Here is a 23,617-nt window from a genome sequence, read left to right as displayed (position 1 = left end):
GGTCATGAGTTTGTCCATGTTGGGTGTAGAGATTACTCAAACAAATAAACAAACTTAAAAAAAAAATAATAAAGGGAAGAAGCCTGCCTAAAATTTAGTCAAGCTCGAGGGAATGTTAAGGCTTTCTTGGTCATCTGGATTCCTGGCCTCTATGTCATCCACCCTTTGCCAAGGGGACAAGTAGGAAAAGCCACACCTTCAACTTGAGGTAGTTTCTAAGACCTTTCCTTTCCTGCTGACTCAGGACCTATGGTATGGCCAGAAGTAAGTCCCTGGAACTTTCTCCTCTCATGGCCTAGTGTTGGGCTTGCCCAGAGCCTTGTGCATGTGCTGTCTTTTCAGTCCTCAGGAATATGTAGGATCTTTGCAAAATTCTCCATTGTTCTGCTGCTCCAGAATTTACTCTAAGAACAGCCGAGCTTTGTCCCAACTGAACCCCAGCCTGAATACCTATGATGGTGCCAGAAAATTGTTACTGTTTTGGGAATTCCAGGCTCTGGCCACAGAGCCTTGGGAAGAGAGATCATCCGGGGAGTTGGAAGCTAGAACAAAAGTATCAATTATGTTCAGGGGCTGGTACTTTTCACAGAGCATCCAAAGAGATCAGACCTGTGAGGCTGCTGCAGGGCTGCTGGCTGTTGGAGCCACTGAACAAGGGATGGGGTCAGCTGGGAGCAGCCCAAGTTCAAAGCCCACAGACCTCACTGTCCTGCTAAGATTGAGTCATTTTTCTTGTATAGACCATTTCCATTGCTTTCCAGAGCTGGTTAATTTCTAGAGTTCTGAAATGGTCAGTGACAAAGCTCTTTGCCTCACATCTACCCTTCCTCTCCATCCCTGCCTTATTTGAGACCGTCACTACCTTTCAGTCAGATGTGTGTGTGGATGTGTCTAAGTGTGTATCCATCCAGGTGGGGATTTATGCTGGTGTGAAATATTGGAAGTGACCCCATGGATTAATCTCTGCCACAGTAGCGAGCCCCTTTCCCTAGCATCGTTTACTGAATAATTCATCTGTGTCTATTGATTTGCAATGCTTTCTTCAGCAAATATGTGAATTAAATTATGTACTAGGATCTGTTAATAGCCTTTCTCTTTTTGTTCCATTGATTTTCCTGCCACGCGTTGTTTTTATTTTCTTACTGAAGCTGCAGGCAGAAGACCCACCTTCCATAGGGAGGTATTTGAACATCCTTTGTGTATATTTGTCCTTGTGTGCCAAGTGTATCCCACTTTGTGAGGAGTAGCACAGAGAGAATTACCAAATCGCTACAGTCATATATACTCTGATTTGGATCCCGGATCTGCCTCCTTGCTCTTTAAGTGTCCTCTGATACGTTGTCCAACTTCTCTGAGCCTCAGTTTTGTAACAGGAATGGAGGCCAAGGAGACCTTCTCAGGAGGTTGTGAGGCGAATGACCAGGCTAATACCTGGTTAGAGCAATTGCTCTGTAAACACCTGCCTCACACCTCACCCAGCTCCTTCCTGTCACCTCGATGTAGGCAACTAGGTAAATTGTTATTTATTTATTTATTTATTTTAAAGAAAGGAAATCCACATTTAGGGGATGATGGATTCCAGTTGTCCTGCTGTAACTCTTGGGATCACCTTTAAATAGCAGATGCTTCCAGGGAAGACACCTTTTGTCCCCAAATGGAAGACCATTGCCACCCCATGTTTCAGACTGGAGCGGCTCTCTGTAATGAAGTCCCACAGCTGTTCCATCCTCGAATTCACGCCCAATTCACTTCCTTGTTCCCTTCCAACCAGAGCTGTGCAGGAAGTGACGGGAAAGCGAGGGGTCGTCATCACGCGCTCCACGTTCCCCTCTTCTGGCCGCTGGGGAGGCCACTGGCTGGGCGACAACACGGCCGCGTGGGACCAGCTGAGGAAATCCATCATCGGTGTGTGGGCTTCCCCCCAGGGGCCCCTGCTGGCAGGGAGCAGGCTGGGGTGTGTCGTGGCAGAGACACTGGTTATGTCTGCCTATCCTTCACATGGGCAGTGAAAGCAGCAGGAGCTGACTTCTCCGTGGGTATGAGTTTGAGTCTCTACCCATTGTTCGATATTTTCATCATTGTTGATCCAGGGCTTCGAAGTAGGGTATGGAAGAGACAGGGCAAAACCACCCTCTGAAAGGGCTGCTGTGTCCAACACAGCTGTGTCTTCTCATTGCAGGCATGATGGAGTTCAGTCTCTTTGGAATATCGTATGTAAGTTACATCGGGGCCGTTATTAATTAGTCATATTCCAGCGTGTCTGCAACCTACAAAAGTCCCACCTCATGTTCTGATTTTGCATCTTCTCAGACAGGAGCAGATATTTGTGGCTTCTTTGGAAATGCTGAATATGAGATGTGTGTTCGCTGGATGCAACTGGGGGCCTTTTATCCCTTTTCCAGAAACCACAACACCATTGGGACCAGGGTGAGGCAGCGGCTGGTGCTCAAATCACTTCTTCTTTACCCTCAAAAGAAGCATCCTTTTTTGTTGAGGAAAAATCATAAAAATCAGACCCTCCATTTCTTAGGAAACCCTCAGAGTTCAAAACCCCAGAGTTATAAGCAATTCTCAAGAAAACACTTTTGCTCATGTCTTGAGGGATGCGTGCCTATGAGGACAGCAGGGTTTGTAGCTCCCTGTGGAGCTAACCTAAAAGAAGCTCTTTTTCCTTGGAGAATTTTTATTTTACTCAGATCCATCCAAGCTCTGTCAGTTCTGCAGAGAGCCCCGTCTCTCCAGCCCTGTGCAGGGGACTTAGGAGTATGTGACAGAGTGGGAAGGAAGTAGCACTAGTTCAGTCAGACAGCAGGGGGCAAGAGAGAGGATGGGACAGAATGAAGGGAGGAATCTGTGTCCCTGGTGCCTGCGAGAAGCGCCTGCTGACCTTTTTCTGAAAGTGTTAGCATAGCATAAAGAAGTGTCTCCCCCATGTTCCTGTATCTCTTTAGAGACAAGATCCTGTGGCCTGGAATTCAACCTTTGAGATGTTCTCCAGAAAAGTCCTTCAGATCAGATACACCCTGCTGCCCTACCTCTACACTTTGATGCATAAAGCTCATGTTGAGGGCAGCACTGTCGTCCGACCCCTTTTCCATGAGTGAGTACAGCCTGTTTCCCCAAAGCCTAGGTTCTGGCCATGTCTTGTGGCGAGCACTCTGCAGCAGTCCTAACAGTTTCATGGGTATTTCATACTTCTTCTTCTTCTTTTTTTTTTTTTTTTTTTAAGGTTTACGAATGACAACAAAACGTGGGATATAGACTGTCAGTTCATGTTGGGTCCTGCCCTCTTAATCAGCCCTGTGCTGAAAAGTGTGAGTTTTTTTGTTTTGTCTTTTTTTTGTTTTTTTTTGTCATAGATTAGAAACCCTCAGTCACGTAGTCTCAAGTGCAAGAAGAGCGTTTTAAAGATCATCTTGTCCCACTCGCTCTTTTCCGGCAAATAACTTTCTAGAACATATAAGGGAGATCTTTTTTTTTCCCCCCCAAATCCTCATTAATGAAAACTTCACAACCCCAACTGATTTCTCATTTTATTGTCTTGTTACCCCACATCTTTATAAAGTTAACCTTTAAAAAAAAAAAAAAAAGTTTTCTCTATGTTTGAAGAATTTTCTCAGATTTTTTTTTAAGATTTTACTTATTTATTTGACAGAGACAGATCACAAGGAGGCAGAGCAGCAGGCAGAGAGAGAGTGGGAAGCAGGATTCCTGCTAAACAGAGAGCCCAATGCGGGGCTCAATCCCAGGACCCTGGGGTCATGACCTGAGCTAAAGGCAGAGGCTTAACTCACTGAGCCATCCAGGAACCCCTTCTCAGATCTTTTTCAATTAAACTTCCTAAACTCAGGACACCCGGTGGCTCAGTGGATTAAGTGTCTGCCTTTGGCTGGGGTCATGACATCAGGGTCCTGGAATCGAGTTTTGTGTTGGGCTTTCTGCTCAGCATGGAGCCTGTCTCTACCTCTCCCTCTCCCTCTGTGCTCTCTCTCTCTCAAATAAATAAAGTCTTAAAATAATCTTAAAAATTTTTTTAAAAACTTCCCAACTCTTAAAATCATTAATAAAATTCCCATTTTTATCTTAATTCTAGAGAAATATTTTTATTAATTACATTATTGGAATATGCATAATGTGTCATTTTTATGTTTCAGAATACTTTTGCGATTCCTGCTTATTTTCCCAAAGCCCATTGGTATGACTACAGCACGGTAAGAACTCACATATTTTGTGAAGAACCAGACTGGTCCGTGCTGCCTAGAGGGGAGGCCAGCACTTTCTTCTGTCTTTCAGGCACATAATTTCTAAGGCAGTAATTTTCAACCTTTCAGCCAAGCAAGGTTTGCTTAAACAAAATTATCCACAAAAGCATAATTAGGTAAAATCTGACACCCATACATTGACTTTTCTCTCCCCTCACTCCTACTTCTCTGGAGAACACAGAGAAAAGGCTAGATTTCTAGAGTTTTTAAGAAAGCTAAAATCAGAGATTTTCCTTTGACTTACTGTTTCTTGCTGACTTTCAAACATGCTTCCTTAGAAAGACTTGTATTAAAGCATGCATCTGTTCATTTCTTCTCTTTATTGTCATCCCTCCTTGCCTATATTCTGTCTCCTAGGAAACTGGCAGTGTGTCGACAGGTAAGTGGAAAACCCTGGGCGCACCCCTTGACCACATCAACCTTCACATCAGAGGAGGCTACATCCTGCCTTGGCAAGAGCCCGCAATGAACACTCAAGCCAGGTGAGGACAAAGCTGGATGGCCACGCTTTGTCATAATGAGGCAGCCTCTCAGGGAGCTGCCCACCTTCACCAAAGCTCTGTGGATAAATAAATACAACTACAAACCCTCCTATTGATTCGATTCCATAAGGGCCTTTTGACTGGGATTGGGGGAGAACGCATTCATGAAGTCAGTCTTGGGGAGATCTTTTATCTTTAGCTGTGTCCAAGGCCTGGGGCAAAAATTTTCTTTAATTTTTATTTTATTTTATTTTATTTTATTTTACTTATTATTTTAGAGAGAGAGTGTGCATGTGGGGGTGGAGGAGTGGGGTCGGGGGAAGGGCAGAGGGAGAGGGAGAGAATCTTAAGCAGACTCCATGCTGAGCGCCAAGTAAGAGGGATCGATCTCACCACCCTGAGATTACAACCTGAGCCAAAATCAAGAGCCCCGTGCTTAATCAACGGAGCTACTCCATTACCCCTGGGGCAAAAATTTTCTTGAGGGCAGTAGCATTTACCCGTTTCCACACTATTAAAAATGTTGGGGATATTATGAGCTCCTTGATTTGTGATGGCTATCCAAGGAGGATTTAGTGCTTATTTCCAGGTCTACTTTGGTCAACTCGGGATAGATTTTATATAAATATAAATATTTATACATTTATATTTATATATTTATATTTGTGTTTAGGTACTAAATTAAAGGGAACATGTTATGTCAAGAGAGACACACATAAAAAGAACTATAACCATTCAAAAGGAAAGAAGTTAACTTAGCCTTGTGGTATAAAGCATGAGTTCACGTGAATGAGAGCTTTGAGCTGAGTCTTGAATAATAAATAGGATTTGAATATATGAAGGCAGGGAAAGAAATATTCTGGGAGTATTAAAGAGCTAAAGGTGAAAAATGAGTTTGGTTTGGGGCATAGTAAACCAGTCAGTTTAATTGGAGAGTAGAGAGGAAGAGGGATGAAATAAAGTTCAAGCAGGCTAAGATCAGGTCATGGAGGGTGTAAAAACACAAGCAAGACCTTGTGTTTTATTCTGTAGCAGTCTGGAAGCTACTGAAGGGTCGTTCTGTGGTTTTCTTCCTAAGGAATTCATATCTTAATATATTACTTATAATACATATGTAAGTAAGTATGTTTATTTGATTTTTTAAGTGTCTATATTTTTTTAATATAATTTTTTATTTTTTATAAACATATATTTTTATCCCCAGGGGTACAGGTCTGTGAATCACCAAAGCACATACCCTCCCCAATGTCCATAATCCCACCCCCTTCTCCCAAACCCCCTCCCCCCAGCAACCCTCAGTTTGTTTTGTGAGATTAAGAGTCACTTATGGTTTGTCTCCCTCCCAATCCCATCTTCTTTCATTTATTCTTCTCGTACCCACTTAAGCCCCCATGTTGCAACACCACTTCCTCATATCAGGGAGATCATATGATAGTTGTCTTTCTCCGCCTGACTTATTTCGCTAAGCATGATACGCTCTAGTTCCATCCATGTTGTCGCAAATGGCAAGATTTCATTTCTTTTGATGGCTGCATAGTATTCCATTGTGTATATATACCACATCAAGTGTCTATATTTTTAATCCACAAGATCATGCCTGATAATTTCATGTTAATTATTAAAAATTAGATCTTTAAAAAATTAAATATCTTGAGGTATATTAAAATTAAAGGACATTGATTAAACATATTTCATATTTACTTATCATAATTATTTATAAGTCCCTACTATAAAGAAACCACCTCAAAATTCCAAACAAATACTCTTTCATTACATAAAATAATTTAAATATGACTACACTTAATTGAAATTGGTTTGCACATACATCCTTTGAGATGGAATCCATTTCTAATTGCAAATATATTTTGATAGATAAATATCTAAGTATAGCTCAGCCTTAATGGTATTTATACATTTTGCTGTGTTATATAGTAGACATTTTTGTGTATAATTTTTGAAAATAAAATTCTGTTTTAAACCATCCAGGAAACCTTAATATTTAAGAGGCATGCAATAAGCTCTTTTATAAAGAAGATACATTTTAATTTACCTATTTTTAGAACTTTATGTGCATTTTTAATGCATTTTTTTTGTTCTGGATGAGTAATATTTTCAACAGAAACTGTCCTTCACTCTTACAATTTATAATCTAGAGAAAAATAACTCCTTTTTTTTCATAGTCGACAAAAATTTATGGGATTGATTGTTGCTTTGGATGACAATGGGAAAGCTGAAGGCCAGATATTCTGGGATGATGGACAAAGCATTGGTGAGTATGAAGGTTCTGGAATCTCCATACAGCAAGCAGAAAAACCACAGCTCAGGATTTAATTGGCATAATCTGTTTCTAAACCTGTTTCTGCTACTGTTATAGAGCAATGGTGTTGGGAGAATTTTTGCAATTTTTGCCTGCTCCTTATATAACACTCTAATTACTATAGAACAATGTATGGGCCCCCAGCTTTGTAGGTTCAGCAACGTGATGTTATGAATTCAGCCAGGAGGTTCCATGTGCACTTGAGAAGAATGAGTATTCTGTTGTTTTAGGGTGGAATGTTCTGTATATATCTATGAGGTCCATCTGGTCCAATGTGTCATTCAATGCTCTTGTTTCTTTATTGATTTTCTGCTTCGATGATCTATTTCTGAGAGAGGCGTGTTAAGATCTCCAACGATTAGTGTATTCATATCAATATGACTCTTTATCTTGATTAACAGTTTTCTTATGTAATTGGATGCTCCCATATTGGGGGCATAGATATTTACAATTGTTAGATCATCTTGGTGGGTAGTCCCTTTAAGAATGATGTAGTGTGCTTCTGGATCTCTGACTACAGTCTTTAGTTTAAAATCTAATTTGTCTGATATGAGAATCACTACCCCAGCCTTCTTTTGAGGCCTATTGGCATGAAAGATGCTTCTCCATCCCTTCACTTTCAGTCTGGGTGTATCTTTACGTTCAAAATGGGTCTCTTGTAGACAACATTTGGATGGGTCCTGTCGTTTTATCCAGTCTGCAGCCCTGTGCCGTTTTATGGGCGCTTTTAGGCCATTCACATTGAGGGTGATTATTGATAGATACGTTTTTATTGACATCGTGTTACCTTTGAAGTCTTTCTTTCTGTAGATTGTCTCTATCTTTCTGTTCAATGCTATTCTTGGGCTTTTTCCTCCTTTAAAGAAACCCCCTTAATATTTCCAGCAGTATCGGCTTGGTGGTTGCATAGTCTTTTAAGCCTTGCCGGTCTTAGAAACTCTTTATTTCACCGTCCATTTTGAATGTCAGTCTTGCTGGATAAAGTATTCTTGGCTGCATGTTCTTCTCATTCAGTGCCTTGAATATATCTTTCCAGGAGGGATCTATCTCTGTATAACTAACTGCCTTGTTCTGATAAAAGTGTGGATGCAACTCTGAGGCTGACAGTTCATTCATTCACAGTGGTTCATAGACCTGGCTCTGTTGTTTGGGCCAGCCACCTATTACCAGGCACCCTGTTCCTCCTAAGTAGGCTCACTCAAGAGGCAAATGAAAGCTCACAAAATTTCTTAGTGTCTCAGAAGTAGGGAGTTAAGCATTGTCGAAAAGATCGTTATGTCAACGAAATATTACTTTGTATGCTTTCCCTAATCTAGGAATAGGACAATGCTACCGAGATAATTGGGGGCTGTCACAATAGTCAGAACATCCTCTTCCTTAGACATCTCTACAGAAATACTGATGTGTTGTTACCAACTGACGCCCATTTTCCAATACTTGTTACTGCAGACTAGAACATTCTAATCTTTTAACATATCACATTTTCTGAAATCATAGCTTGTTTTTTTTCACTAGTAATATCTTCCTTTCCACTTTCTTCATTAAGAGGGTAATATAGCATCATTAAAGAAAATATTTTAAAGACAGAAAACTAGGAAAAAAGTAATATTACTGCTATATTCTTTTGCTTTCATGTTATTTAAGAAAACAGTTAACTTTTTATATCACTGAAAACATACTGCATATTTAATTTCTGACTGCTGTTTCTTTGCACTTAACACAATGATAGAAATATGTCTAGATGTTATCATATACTCCTGATAAACACCATTATGATTACTCTATGCCACTGAGAAGATATGCCACAATTTATCTGACTTTCTGTAATTACTCTCTAATCTAAGATACAGGATATTTTTAGTTTTCATTGTTATGAACACCATCCAGTATTAACCTTTGTTTGCATTTCAGATTATTTCCATAGGGTAGATTCCTAGAAGTGAAATTATTGCTCTTTTAATCAACTTAATTGAGTTGTATTTACACAAAATGTATCCATCTTAAGTATATAGTTCAATAAGTTTTGACAAATAGATACATTTATATTGTTACCACCACAGTCAAGATCTAGAATCTAGATCTTGAATCTAGAATCCTAGATTCTAGATTCTTGAATCTAGAATCTAGATCTAGAATATTTTCATGACCCAAATTTCCCCTTCTACATCTTTTCAGCGAACTACCCCGCACTCTCAACCCCCACTTCAGGCTCTTAGAACTACTGATCTGCTTTCTGTCTCTCTAGATGAGATTTGTCTTTTCTAGGCTTGATGTAAATAGAATCATACATTGTGTATCCTTTTGTGCTTTGCTTCTTAGCAAAATGACTTTTGTAGCAAGATATTTTGCCATCTGGTGGCATATAAAAGTAGCTTATTACCTTTTGACTCCTGAAAAATAATATCCCATTGTATGGATATACCATAACTTGTTTATCCATTTACTTATTGATGAATATTTAAGTTGTTTTAAGTTTTTTCCATTATGCATAAACCTGCCATGATTTTTTAAAAATTTTTTCAGCATAACAGAATTCATTGTTTATGCACCACACCCAGTGCTCCATGCAATACGTGCCCTCTCCAATACCCACCACCTGGTTCCCCCAACCTCCCACCCCCAACCCCTTCAAAACCCTCAGATTGTTTTTCAGAGTCCATAGTCTCTCATGGTTCATCTCCCCTTCCAATTTCCCTCAACTCCCTTCTCCTCTCCATCTCCCTATGTCCTCCATGTTATTTGTTATGCTCCACAAATAAGTGAAACCATATGATAATTGACTCTCTCTGCTTGACTTATTTCACTCAGCATAATCTCTTCCAGTCCCATCCATGTTGATACAAAAGTTGGGTATTCATCCTTTCTGATGGAGGCATAATATTCCATAGTGTATATGGACCACATCTTCCTTATCCTTTCATCTATTGAGGGGCATCTTGGTTTTTTCCACAGTTTGGTGACTGTGGCAATTGCTTCTATAAACATTGGGGTACAGATGGCCCTTCTTTTCACTCCATCTGTATCTTTGGGGTAAATACCCAGTAGTGCAATTGCAGGGTCATAGGGAAGCTCTAGTTTTAATTTCTTGAGGAATCTCCACACTGTTCTCCAAAGTGGCTACACCAACTTGCATTCCCACCAACAGTGTAAGAGGGTTCCCCTTTCTCCACATCCTCTCCAACACACTTTGTTTCCTGTCTTGCTAATTTTGGCCATTCTAACTGGTGTAAGGTGGTATCTCAATGTGGTTATAATTTGAATCTCCCTGATGGCTAGTGATGATGAACATTTTTTCATGTGTCTGATAGCCATTTGTATATCTTCATTGGAGAAGTGTCTATTCATGTCTTCTGCCCATTTTTTGACATGATTATCTGTTTTGTGTGTTTTGAGTTTGAGAAGTTCTTTGTAGATCCTGGATATCAGCATTTTGTCTGTACTGTCATTTGCAAATATCTTCTCCATTCCGTGGGTTGCCTCTTTGTTTTGTTGACTGTTTCCTTTGCTGTGCAGAAGCTTTTGATCTGCCGTGATTATTTGAGTATATTTTGAGTATTATTTGCTTATTTGAGTATTATTTGTAATCATACGTTTTCATTTCTCCTGGGTAAAAGTCTGGATGTGAAATTGCCAGGCTGGGTCAGATGGTAAGTGTATGTTTAACTTTTGAAGAAACCCCAAGTATTTTCTAAACTGGCTATACTGTTTCTCTTCACTAATGACAAAAATTCAGAGTTCCAATTTCCCACATCTTCACTAACACTTGGTGTTGTCAGTCTTTAAAATTTTAACTATTTTAGTAATACCTAGGGCACCTCATTATGGTGGATTTAATTTGCATTTCCTTGATGTTGAGCACCTTATGTTTATTGGCTATTTCTATGTCTTCATATTGAGTTATTGGTTCGAGTCCTCTGCCTATTTTTTATTATGTTGCCTTTTCCTTAGTGATCTGTAGGAGTTATGTTTACCAAACTTTTATCTCCCTGTCTGTAACTTGCCTATACAATTCCTTTATAGTATCTTACAAAAAAAACAAAACAAAACAAAACAAAACAAAACAAAAAACACCAAACTTAAACTTTGATAAAAATCCATTTTTTTTTACCATGCTTTTCTTTGATATTTGTGCTTCTTGTGCTTTGGTCTAAAAAGCATCTGGTACTAATTCTAACGTGTGTCTGTTGGGTGGGGGGGGCGGTGTTTCCCCATACCTACAAGTAATTCTGGGACACTATCTAGGTGTCCTACAATTCAATTCAATTCTGACACTACATTATCCACCATCGCTCTCCAGCCCCAATTTCCTTCCAAAAGTCTCTGGGTGGGGCTGGAAGTTCCAGCCTTCAAATCACAAGGTTGATTACCCAGAACTGGAAGTGCTTTCCCTAAATCAACTCATTAACGTAACAAAAAAATACTTAGTTCTTATCACTCAGGAAATTCCAAAGGTTTTAAGAGCTCTGTGGCAGAAGTGGGATGAAGACCAAATACAGAATATAAATCACAATATCACATGGCCTAATCCAAGGTTACAGAGATTTTTCTCGTAGCTTTTACATTTAGGACTATCACCTATTTTGTATTAAATTTTGTGTGTATGTAATTTTGTATGTGTTTGTGTGTATGTAAGGTTCATTGTTCCCTCATATGTTTATCCAGTTAATCCAGCACCTTTTCTGAAAGCAGAATCTTTTCCCTTGTTATATTACCTTGACACTTTTGTTAGCTATGAATAGGTCCTATATGGCTGAGAATCTATTTTTATATTATTTGTTCTGTTTCATGTTCTCTATGTTTATACTTATACCAATACCACACTGCATTAAGGTAGATTCAAAACTGTTTTGACAAATAGTAATTAACAAAAACTTGCTAGAATTTTGACTGCAATTGCATTGAGTCTATGAATCAATTTGGGAATATCTGTGTATCATCTTTAATTGCTTAGGTCTTCTTTATCTTAGAGCATTTTGTAATTTTCAGTGCATGGGTCTTACACATATTTTGTTAAATACATCCAAAGTATTTCTAAGTTTTTGATAGTATTGCAGATGGTACTTTAAATTTCAGTGTATGCATAATGCATTATAACCCCATAATCATTGAATATGGTATTTAAAAGAGCTATTTTTCAAATAATTGATTGTTCATTTAGTGGTAGGACTAGGTTAATGGTGGGATACGAAAGGATTTGATTACTTTTTTCCAAGTTCAACTTAGTCTTCAATTATTTCTGTAAAGTTTAATCTGATAAGTGAATTCCATGGAGAGACATGTGGCACGTGGCATCCCATAGCCCTGGAATCAGACATCACTTCAGCCATCTCTTGGTTATATGCCTTTTGGAAGGATGCTTAACATCTCTTTGCTAGTATTTTCTTGTCTTTATTATCTACAAAACTGTACTTATCATGTAGATCATTTTATGCAGATAAAATGATTTCATATGTAGAGAGAATTCCTGGCACATAGATGCTGAGTAGACTATATCATTAATACTCAAGGTAAATAAAATTACAGTATAAGTCTTTAAGATAAGATATATTAGGTAAGATATACTGCATTTACATCAGTGTGATTACTATGACAACAGGAAGTCCAAAAGTCAGAAAAAGGAGGTTAACCAGCCACCCAAATTAGGTTTTAAGAGATTTGCAGCCTTAAATCTTATAAACAAATAATAAGCTACAGTGCCAATTTTTTAAACTTAAGAATTATATGAAAGAGCTAGGATGTTCCCATCTATTAGGAAGTACATATTTTTCCTTAAATTAAATCTAGGTGAAGCATGAGATTTTAATCAGGGATTTGTTTGGTGAGCAAAAAATTGCAGCTAAAGGAGTTCGTGGCTGTGCCAAGGTTACTTAACAGTGTATCACATTGGTGACATCTCGCCGGGCTGACTGTTGACGGCATCATCAGATCACGCCAGCTGCATGCGTAGGTGATTGGGCAGGAAGCGATTCCCTCATCATGGAATCATCGTCACGGAACATGGGCAATAAAGCCACGTTAGCGAATGCTGAGAGATAAGGAGATTAATTTTGCATGCTTGGGATTTGAGATGTTTATGGAGTCTCCTGGTGGGGCTTGCAATTTGCAAATAGGGTGTGATGACAGAAAGTCTGATGAAGAGAGGAGTGAGAAGCCTGGGAGTGTTATGACAAGTAGAAATCACACTGTATTCATCTTTAAGATGAATCAGGTAGAAGTCTCTTTTTTTTTTTTTAAACGATTTTATTTATTTATTTGACAGAGAGAGAAATCACAAGTAGGCAGAGAGATAAGCAGAGAGAGAGGGGAAACAGGCCTCTGCTGAGCAGAGAGCCCAATGCGGGGCTCCATCCCAGGACCCTGAGATCATGACCTGAACTGAAGGCAGAGTCTTAACCCACTGAGCCACCCAAGCACCCCAGAAGTCTTTTTTATATACATTTTTATAAAAAATAAATGCCTTTTTGTTGTTGTTAGTTTTGGGGGTTGTCTTTAACTTTTTGGTAACAAGTTTATTGAGATACAATTCACACACTCTGTAACATACCCATTTTTAAGTGTACAATTCACTGGTTTTCACATGTTTGCCAAGTTGTGCAACCATTACACAGACAATTTTGGAAAAATTTCTTTACCCTCAAAATAAGCCCTCCATCTTTTAGATATCACCCCTCAGTCCTCCCTCGCCCTGCCCCCATTCTCTCCAGCCCCAGGAGATGCAACTCTAGGCATTGACTACTCTGTCACTATACATCTGTGTATGCTAGATGTTTCATAGGAATGGAATCATATGGAGTCACATAAATGGAATAAGTGTGGTCTTTTATTACTGCCTTCTATCACTTAGCATAACATTTTTAAGGTTCTAGCAAGTTGTAGCATGTATCCATACTTCATTTCTTTAATATGGATGAATAGTATGATGTTGTATGAATATACTACATTTTTTTAAAAGATTTTATTTATTTATTTGACAGAGATCACAAGTAGGCAGAGAGGCAGGCAGAGACAGAGGAGGAAGCAGACTCCCTGCCGAGCAGAGAGCCCGATGCGGGGTTCGATCCCAGCACCTGGGATCATGACCTAAGCCAAAGGCAGAGGCTTTAACCCACTGAGCCACCCAGGCACCCCTATACTACATTTTATATATCAGCTAGTACATGCTTGAGTTGTTTCCACTTTTTCACTATTAAGAAAAATGCTGCTATGAATATTCATGTACAAGTTTTTGTATAGACATTATTTTAGTTCTCTAGGGTGCATACTTAGGATTGGAACGTCCCCTTTGTATAGTAACTCTATGTTTATTTTTGTGGGAACTCCCATATTCTTTTATAAGGAGGCGGCACCATTTTACATTCCTTCAGCAGTGCATGTGGGATCCAGAGTCTCAGCATCCTTGCCAACACTTATTATTGTCTTCCTCTGGGTGAAATAATATACCACTGTGGCTTCTATTGATTTGTGTTTTTCCCTGATAACTAATCTCATTGAATATCTTTTATTGTACTTACTGGCCATTCATTTTTTTTTTAAGATTTTATTTATTTATTTGAATGAGAGAGGGAAAGACAATAAGTAGGGAGAGTGGAGGAGGGAGAAGCAGACTCCCCACCAAGCAGGGAGCCCCATGTGGGGCTTGATCCCAGAACCCTGGGATCATGACCTGAGCAGAAGGCAGATGCTTAACTGACTGAGCACCCAGGTGTACCTTACTGGCCATTCATAATCTTCTTTGGAGAAATGTCTATTCACAAACTGTGTCAACTTTTACATTAGATTAATTTTTTATTATTTAATTGTAAGTGTTTTTATATCCTCTAGATACAAGTCCCCTATCAGACATCTGATTGACTGTACTGACAATTTGGGCTAGATAATTCTTTGTTATGGGTGGTGGCTGAACTGTTCATTATAAGATGTTTAGCAACACCCCTCCAAATGCCAAAAACATTTCCTCCAACCCCAAGATGTAGCAATCAAATGTCTTTCTAGATGTCACCAAATGTCGCACCAGCAAAATGACTGATGGTTGGGACCCAAAGTTTTAAGGGAACATAGGATCCTTTTATATAGCTTGAGCTAATTGGAACTAGATGATTAATGTCATAGTGGGTTAATAACATCACAGCTTTTGTTAAGAAATCAGCTCCCTATGAGCAATACATTTCAAAAATTTAAGGGGAAAACAATTTTCTATGAAATTTCAGTTTCCTTCAACAAATATCTTAGTTTCAAGGTTAAAAATCAATAGTCCCCGAGAGTTTAAAGATTTTTACACTTTTTAACGCCTATGGAGAAGCTCTTTGCTCCTTTTCACCAAACAGACTTAGAAATTCAAAATTTAAAACACCAAGACATAATATAAGTATAGCTTTAACTTAAATTTTCCATTAATAGGTTTTTAACTATTTGTTAAATTTTTCCTTACATAAGGAGACTTGATAGCTAGTTCAAGGATAATCTTAGATCACCTTATTAACAAAATTCCATTCTTTGTTCAAACTGCTAGAAGAGTCTTAAGATATTTGCTTAGGTTACATTTTCTAACCAAGGCTAAATTTTAAAAAATACAGGCCTTATGATTATTTCTGCAAGAATAGAGGTAATTTATAGAAAATAAAGAAGAGAATTAATTGGTTCAAGGGCAGAGATATTGGAATATTGGTAAGAGATGGAGTGTCATAAGGGCAAGAACAGAACATGAAATGGAACTGACTCTTAAGAAATAAGAATTATAGAACCTACATGAGAAGGATGAGTAAAGTGGGCCTCTACTAAGGATTATTTCAAGGAAGCGGTGTGTGGGGAAACAGATCTAAAACACCTGAATATCATGAAGAGATACTTAGATTTAATATACTGTGTCACTGGTGACTTTGAAAAGATTAGACCCAGTGAAATAAGGAAATATAAGAACTGAAATACAGGAGATGTAGGATTGAATTATGAGTTGAGTCCACAGACATAACAAACAGAGGCTACCTTTTCTGAGACAATATGGTACTAAAAAAAGAGATGTGGTGGTTGCTTGCTATAGAGAGGGTTTGTCAGAATGGAGTGTTCTCGAGCATAATTGGAACCCAGAGGAGAAAAGAGGGTCTGGGGAAGAATTGATGGAGTAAGTTATGTAGAGGCAGGAGGGTTTGGGAACTAGAGCAATGTGGTAGGATGGTCTAAGAGAAGAACCATAAAGGTGAAGATGATGATGACTTTGCTAATGATAGTAAAGAATACATTTTGAGCACTTACTCTGCTCATGCAGCATACCATGAGCTAGGTGCTACTATCTCCATTTTACAGATGATAAAATGTTATTTGTCATAGTTTGCACAACTATTAAGTGTAGGAGCAGGAATTTGAATCCATGTCAGTCTGGCTTGAGCCTGAATTCCTAGCTACTCTCCTCTGCTTTGAGCTTTTATCATCATAGCCATGTCAACCTTCATGGTTATGTGCTTGCTACACTGGCACAGAAGAAACCAGTCAGTAGCCTTCACATTTCCTCATCTGGGGTATCTATCCTTAGTTCAACCAAGATTTTCTGGTTTTACAACCACTTGATCCTCACTTGAAATACCCTCTTCCATCTCCATACTTACCTGTTGTGAAAGAATCCCTTGGCTACTTATCCTTAATGTTTCTCAGAGAGGTCATGATTATCCTGATCAGTAATTGTGACCCCTTTGACTATATACAAGATTATCTGCTACAGTTGAAGCAATGAGTAGTTTATTCTTTTTTCTTGCTTGCAGATACCTATGAAAATGGAAACTATTTCTTGGCAAATTTTACTGCAGCTCAGGTAAGACTATTTTATTGAATTTTATAAACCCATTCCCAGTTAGCTGCAGATTAAACATTATCAGTTAACTATATCAAAATAATATCCTACATCTTAATAGGAGGAATGTCCTACTTTTACACTTATAAATTGGGTCCATTGACATTAACATCAGGAATAAACAGTCCTTATTTGGATAACTATCCAATATGCCATCAGTTTTTTATAAGAAGAAACTTGTAGTTCATATAATGCTGGTGAAAAAAATGGATCTTCAAATGTACAGCACGTTTTCCGGGGATGAGATGGCATTTTCTGGCTGATAATATTTTGCGGGATAAATGCTAAATCAGTTATCTATTGCACAATAATGGTGTATAAGAAACAATGTCAAAACTTCAGCAGCTTGTAACAATAAATAAATAATTCAAACAATACATTATTTAGCCCGGGAGTTTTTAGTGTTCTGATAATCTGGGCTGGACTTAGCTGATCTTGGCTGGCTTACACTCAATAACGGGACTGTTTGGCTGCTTGGATGATCCCAGCTGTACTCACTCACATAGGTATGTATGTATAAGAGTGAGCTGACTCTTCAGTGATCTAAGAAAATGAAATATGTTCAATTGGTGATATGGAGAATTAATAAGACTTTGAGACTGACTGCAAGCAGAATCAAGGGAAAATGAAGAAAAGAGGATATAACTTGAAGTAAATGGGCATCCTAAAGCTAGCTCTTGTTGATTTGGGAAAGCCTACAGTTTTGTTTGGGGTTTTTTGTTTTTGTTTTTAAAGATTTATTTATTTCAAAGAAAGAAAGAGTGAAAGAGAACACACACATAGAGGTAGAGGGAGTAGTAGACTCCCTGCTGAGCTAGGAGCCAAATATGGGGCTTGATCCCAGGATTCTAGGATCATGACCTAAGCCAAAAGCAGATGCTTAACCAACTGAACCACCCAGATGTCCCTGGGAAAGCCTGGAAATTTTTAAGCCAGTCCTTATATTAATATGTCCTAAGATTGCCTTATGGCAGGTCTGGACAGGACGCTTTTTATGACTGTGGTAGAGGGCAAAAACAGAAGTGGAAATGCTTGAGCATTTTTTAGAATCTCCAATTTGCACCAAGTTGACTAATATTCTATTAACAAGGGGAAGTCAGATGGCCAAGCCCAAAGACAAAGATGGGATACAATGCCCCATCCAGAGAGGGAGGACATTGCCAAAATTACTTGGAAAAAGGGTATGAATAGGGAGGAGTGAATAATTGGAGAAAATAATACAACCAATCTACCAGGCATGTTAAATGATTCCAGAGATAATCTATATCATTCTCATTAGAGTAGGAATATCATTCTATGTCAAACCTGGAATTTGCTTCTTTATAATTTTTATCTATTGATTTGCATTTAAGGAAAAGCATAGCACAAATCAATTGTCTTTTCTACATAGCAGTGCTTCAGGTATTTGAAGATGTCTGTTATATATACCTTCCATCTTCTTTTGGAATTATTCATCTGCAGGCTAACTTCATACTTCCTCTGTTTTATTCTTAAACAGATCTGATTATTCTGTTTGGACTGCAATTAGTCTAGATTCCTCTCAAAACGTGGTACCCAGGATTGAAAGACTATCTTAGAGCTGTATTATCCAGTATGATAGTTACTAGCCACATGTGACTTTTTTTTTTTTTTTTTTTTTTTTAGAGAGAGAAAAAAAGAGCACACATGCATACTCAAGCATAAGTGGAGTTGGGGGGATGGCAGAGGGAGAAGGAAAGAGAGAATTGTAAGCAGGCTCCATACCCAGTGCAGTGTGGAGGCTTGTGTGGGGCTCTATCTCTTGACTCTGAGATGATGACCTGAGCCGAAATTAAGAGTTGGACCCTTAACCGACTAAGCCACCCAGGCATCCCATGTGACTTTTGAGCACTGGAAATGTGACTAGGCTAATTTGAAATATTTGAAAGGTTGTAAAATACCTCATTAATATTTCTATATTGAATACATGTTAAAATGATAATATTTTAGATATGTTGGGTTAAATAAAATGTATTTTCAAATCAATTTCTCCTATTTCCTTTTACTTTTAAAAAATGTGGCTATGAGAAAATTTAAAATTACATATATGGCTTGCCATATATTTCTGTAAGATGACATGAACTTTATACTGCAAAACAGGCAACCTCAAAACATCAGTGACATGAAACAATAAATAGTTCATTGTCCAACTGTTACCTCTTTTTAGCTATACTCTATTTTCTTACTCCTACTGCCTCACATTTTTAAACTTTTTTAAATTTAATTTTTTAAACAGTTGTATCATATGCTATAAATCTCATGGTCATCTAAATTATTAAACACATGCATCACATAAATCTCATGGACATCTAAAACTTTCAAATTATCTTCATAGACATGATTGTCAGGTCATGCTCTCTCCATCCTTGCCTTTTTGGAACTAAATGCAGGGCTTTGTATACTAATTAAATAAGTAAATTCTCTGTTCTTAATTTAAGAAAAGTTGAATCAAAAACTACATATCTTTCCTCTCAAAATGTTTTTTTTTTTTAAATGAAACTGTTGATTTAGAAATCCTGGATTTTAGTTCTGCTTGTACTAACTAGGTATTTAACATAGGGAAGACACTTCCCCTGTTTAACCTTTGTTTCTTTATTATAAAGCATTACATTTTCCTTAAATGCTTTCTAACTCTAAAACCTCATTCTTCTCTTATTCCAAAGAAGTGATAAGTGAATTCTAATTTCTGTGTGATTTTTGAAGGCGTTTCTTTCTAAGGTCAGAGGCTTGACATGAAAGAAAGCTTCTAACTTTCCATGGGGTAATTATCAATGGCGTGCTGGCTGGCATGGAGTAATAGGAGTGTGGAGCTAATTTGTGGCTTTTGTTAATTCCTGTGGTTTATGTATTCCCACCATTTTAGCCAATCTCAAGCTATCAACTGGCTTTCAGAATTCCAGGCAATTTTTTTTTTTTTTTAGATTTTTATTTATTTATTGGAGAGAGAATGAGTGAGAGAGAACATGAGAGAGGAGAAGGTCAGAGGGAGAAGCAGACTCCCCAAGGAGCTGGGAGCCCGATGTGGGACTTGATCCTGGAAGTCCAGGATCATGACCTGAGCCAAAGGCAGCTGCTCAACCAACTGAGCCACCCAGGCACCCCAGAATTCCAGGCAATTTAACAGTAGGCTCTCCCAAATCAATAAGCTCTAGCTTCAGCAGACCCATTTACTTCAAGTTATATCCCCTTTTCTTCATTTTCCCTTGATTCCAATTGTGCAGTCAGTCTCAAAGCTTATTAAATTCTCCAGAAAGCCAATTGAATGGACTACTTTTTCTTTCTACTATTGCCACAAGAATCAAGGAGTTTGTGGCGTCACTCCACTGCAACTATCTCCTTGATGCATCGCATAAAATCTTTTTCATCCTACCCATCTTAACCTGTCTTATTTTGTTTGCTCAGCATGAGCTACCACAGCTCTTGCACTTAATAAACATGCCTTTTTTTACACATGACTCTTTCTCCAGCCCCTTCCTAATTCATTTCACCTTTCTAAATCCATCTACCTTTCCTGGCTTCCTAAAGTCCCATGCCCTTCCTAAGCCCTTTCTTGACTCTCCCTATTCTGCAGTGATTTCTCCTTTCTCTTAGCACCTGTAACAAATATTCACTATGATTTTCATTTAGGCCTTAATCACATACTACTTTTTGACTTACCTCACATTAGTTTAAACCTTGTGTTGATACAAAAACAGTTCATGGGGGCGCCTGGGTGGCTCAGTGGGTTAAAGCCTCTGCCTTCGGCTCAGGTCATGATCCCAGGGTCTTGGGATCGAGCCCCGCTTTGGGCTCTCTGCTCGCTGGGGAGCCTGCTTCCTCCTCTCTCTCTGTCTGCCTCTCTGCCAACTTGTGATCTCTCTCTGTCAAGTAAATAAATAAAATCTTAAAAAAAAAAAGTTCATGATTTTGTCAAGTCCTAGACTTATTGCAAACTGTCCTTAGTCTAGGGGCTGTTTGCTGGGATTCTGTGTTCACACTGTGTTAACTCATACAGAGCTATGCACATGGGTGCATCATGATCCAACAATATCTGTGTCATTTAGCTACTCTCTTTACTACCAGAACCTCAATTTCCTCATCGGTAAAATTGAGATAACGATGCTTGCTTTTCAAAAATCTTTGTAAAAATTAGTAATGATATAAGTAAAATACCTTTCATTATGTTGGTGTTATCAAGTTTATCATGGCAGATGCTCAGGAAGTGTATATTCATGAAGTGTTTAAGAATAAAAACAGCAAACCAGCACAACAATAGTAATTTGAGTTTTCTTAATATTTTAATGTGAAATACAGTCTCTTGATAGATGTCCTATGTATTTTTTCTCTTTATATATTCTTTATAGAATCTATTGCAAATCCAGACCATACACAATAAGTATCTGAGTGACTCAAATCCACTGAAAGTCGGATATATTAAAATCTGGGGAACAAGCTCTACTTCTGTGATACAGGTCACTCTCATCTATGACAACCAGAAAATTACAGTGGTGAATTTTACGAGTGAACCTTACAGTCAGGTATGTCACAAAGGAATGTTATATCATAAATTAATTTTATTATTCTGCAGAGTTATCACCATTTTTATTTTCATTCTTTCACTTGCTTGTATTTGAAAGGTTATAAAGGTACATGCAGTAGTATGTTCCTGAAAAGTTGGGAATGTTGAATCCTATTGTAAAATGTGTAGCATCAGTGGTCTTCCCAATGTAGTCCAAGAATCTATGATCTATGGTCTGGTAAAATCCTTTCCATGTGCTTCCCAGAAGTAGTTCTATGCATTAAGTGAGGTTAGTATCTCAGGCTAGCATAACAAAACTTATTTCCTTCTGTGGCAGAGGCTAAAATGAAAAAGTGATCCTCTAAAATTGTTGGGAGATTTTTTCCCTCTTTCTTGAAATTGCTCATGATCCTGGCCAAATTGGTAGATCCTCCAGGTTGGTGCAAATTCAACTGTGGTAATCATCATGATGATTATGTCCCACCTGTGATGTGAGATAAAATTATTTGGTTAACAAAACAGAGTGATAAATAGCAGACCCTACTAGACCTTCTAGCAGGGCCCGATTTTGGAGCTATCTACTTGGAAGACAAATTACCAGTAGAGTTACCAAGAGTAACCACAGAGGGAAAAGTATCCCGCTTTATAACACTAGATCTGTCCTAAGTATGATCCGGTGACCTGGAGGGGATCATTTAGCAAAGTGAAAATGGATTAAGTATCATTCCTGTGCTCCAAGCAGTGAATGAGTACCTGCCCTGCTAATACTTGGATTTTGGAAAATGATCCTCCGAACAATCAGATAGCTTTTCTCTCTCTAGTCTTTGCTAGTTCTCTACTTCAACACATTTTTCCTGGGCTATTGAGCTCAAGACCACACTCTGCAAGTAATTACTCCCAGTTAAGACTAATGCAGACCTTCTTTGTAGGAAATTTTGTAGCATATCAGATGCCTATTATCTGCCAGGCACTATACTAAGTGTTGGGGCTGGTGAAAACATGAAACCGGACTTCCCTTTGGAAGGTTAAAATCTAGTGGCAAAGGAAAGAGATTTTTATAAGTGTTGGTTATCAATGCTTAATCAAAGCTGCAAATACTTGTAAGCAATGTGGTGTGGCCTGATGAAGTGAAAAGACACAGATTTCCAGTACAAGGATCATGCACACAACATATTCCCCTATTTACTTGTCTAAAGTCAGTGACCCAGAAAGGAATCTTTATATCCTTTATTAATCTCTGGAAAAGAATGAATGTATTGGTTTTTGTTAAATTATAATTTGAAAAATGACTTTAATGTGATGTTTAAAAATTACTCAAATACCAAATTTATCTCTTCTTTTCTGGCAGAAGCTGACTATTCAACTTACCGACAAGATTATCAGCCTAGAAAAGCTAACAGATGTTACATGGATATATGAAGGCCCTACAGTTTCTACTACAACTATGACAAGTACCTTCCCCACAGGTTCTCCACATCCTTCTACAGTTTCTACTACAGCTACCACTTTTGAGACTATTATCACTAGTTCTGTTTATACCAGTAGCACTCTTGCTATCCCAACCACTACTTTCTCAGCAAGTACTACTGAAGTTACAACTAGTATTACTGGTCCTAATACCACTACATCTTTCCTAACAAGTACTACTGAAGTTATAACTAATCCTAATGTTTCTGATAGCACTACGCCTTCCCCCACGAATACCACCGCTAGCAATAGTTCGCTTCCTACCACGGACACTCCCTTCCCCACAGGTACTACTGCCTTTACTACTACCACTGCCCCTTACAGCACTACGCCTTCCCCCACCCCCACGAACACAACCGCCAGCAATAGTACACTTCCTATCACCGACACTTCCTTCCCGAAGAGTACGACTGCCTTTACACCTACTACCACTGCTGCTTACAGCACTACGCCTTCCCCCACGAACACGACCGCTAGCAATAGTACGCTTCCTACCACGGACACTCCCTTCCCGACAAGTAGTACTGCCTTTACACCTACTACTACCGTCCCTTACAGCACTACCCCCACCCCCACGAACACGACCACTAGCAATAGTACTCTTCCTACCACGGACACTCCCTTCCCCACAGGTACTACTGCCTTTACACCTACTACCACTGCTGCTTACAGCACTACGCCTTCCCCCACGAACACGACCGCTAGCAATAGTACGCTTCCTACCACGGACAC

The 23,617-nt window shown here is 38.6% G+C and overlaps 1 protein-coding gene across 1 annotated transcript in view; it reads left to right on the top strand.

The window, feature by feature from the left end:
• MGAM2 (maltase-glucoamylase 2 (putative)) overlaps nt 1-23,617 on the top strand; it is a 91,105-nt gene that overhangs the window by 66,511 nt on the left and 977 nt on the right. The window contains 11 exon segments of the mRNA XM_059395984.1: nt 1,772-1,905; nt 2,180-2,214; nt 2,311-2,427; nt 2,952-3,100; nt 3,230-3,314; nt 4,155-4,211; nt 4,620-4,744; nt 6,925-7,013; nt 16,814-16,863; nt 21,264-21,437; nt 22,767-23,617. The exon segment at nt 22,767-23,617 is cut by the window's right edge and continues 10 nt beyond it. Of these exon segments, the coding sequence (XP_059251967.1) occupies nt 1,772-1,905; nt 2,180-2,214; nt 2,311-2,427; nt 2,952-3,100; nt 3,230-3,314; nt 4,155-4,211; nt 4,620-4,744; nt 6,925-7,013; nt 16,814-16,863; nt 21,264-21,437; nt 22,767-23,617 (1,866 nt within the window).

Source organism: Mustela nigripes, chromosome 4 (assembly GCF_022355385.1).
Source record: "Mustela nigripes isolate SB6536 chromosome 4, MUSNIG.SB6536, whole genome shotgun sequence".
Lineage (NCBI taxonomy): Eukaryota > Metazoa > Chordata > Mammalia > Carnivora > Mustelidae > Mustela > Mustela nigripes.
This window is presented reverse-complemented; position numbering and strand designations above follow the sequence as displayed.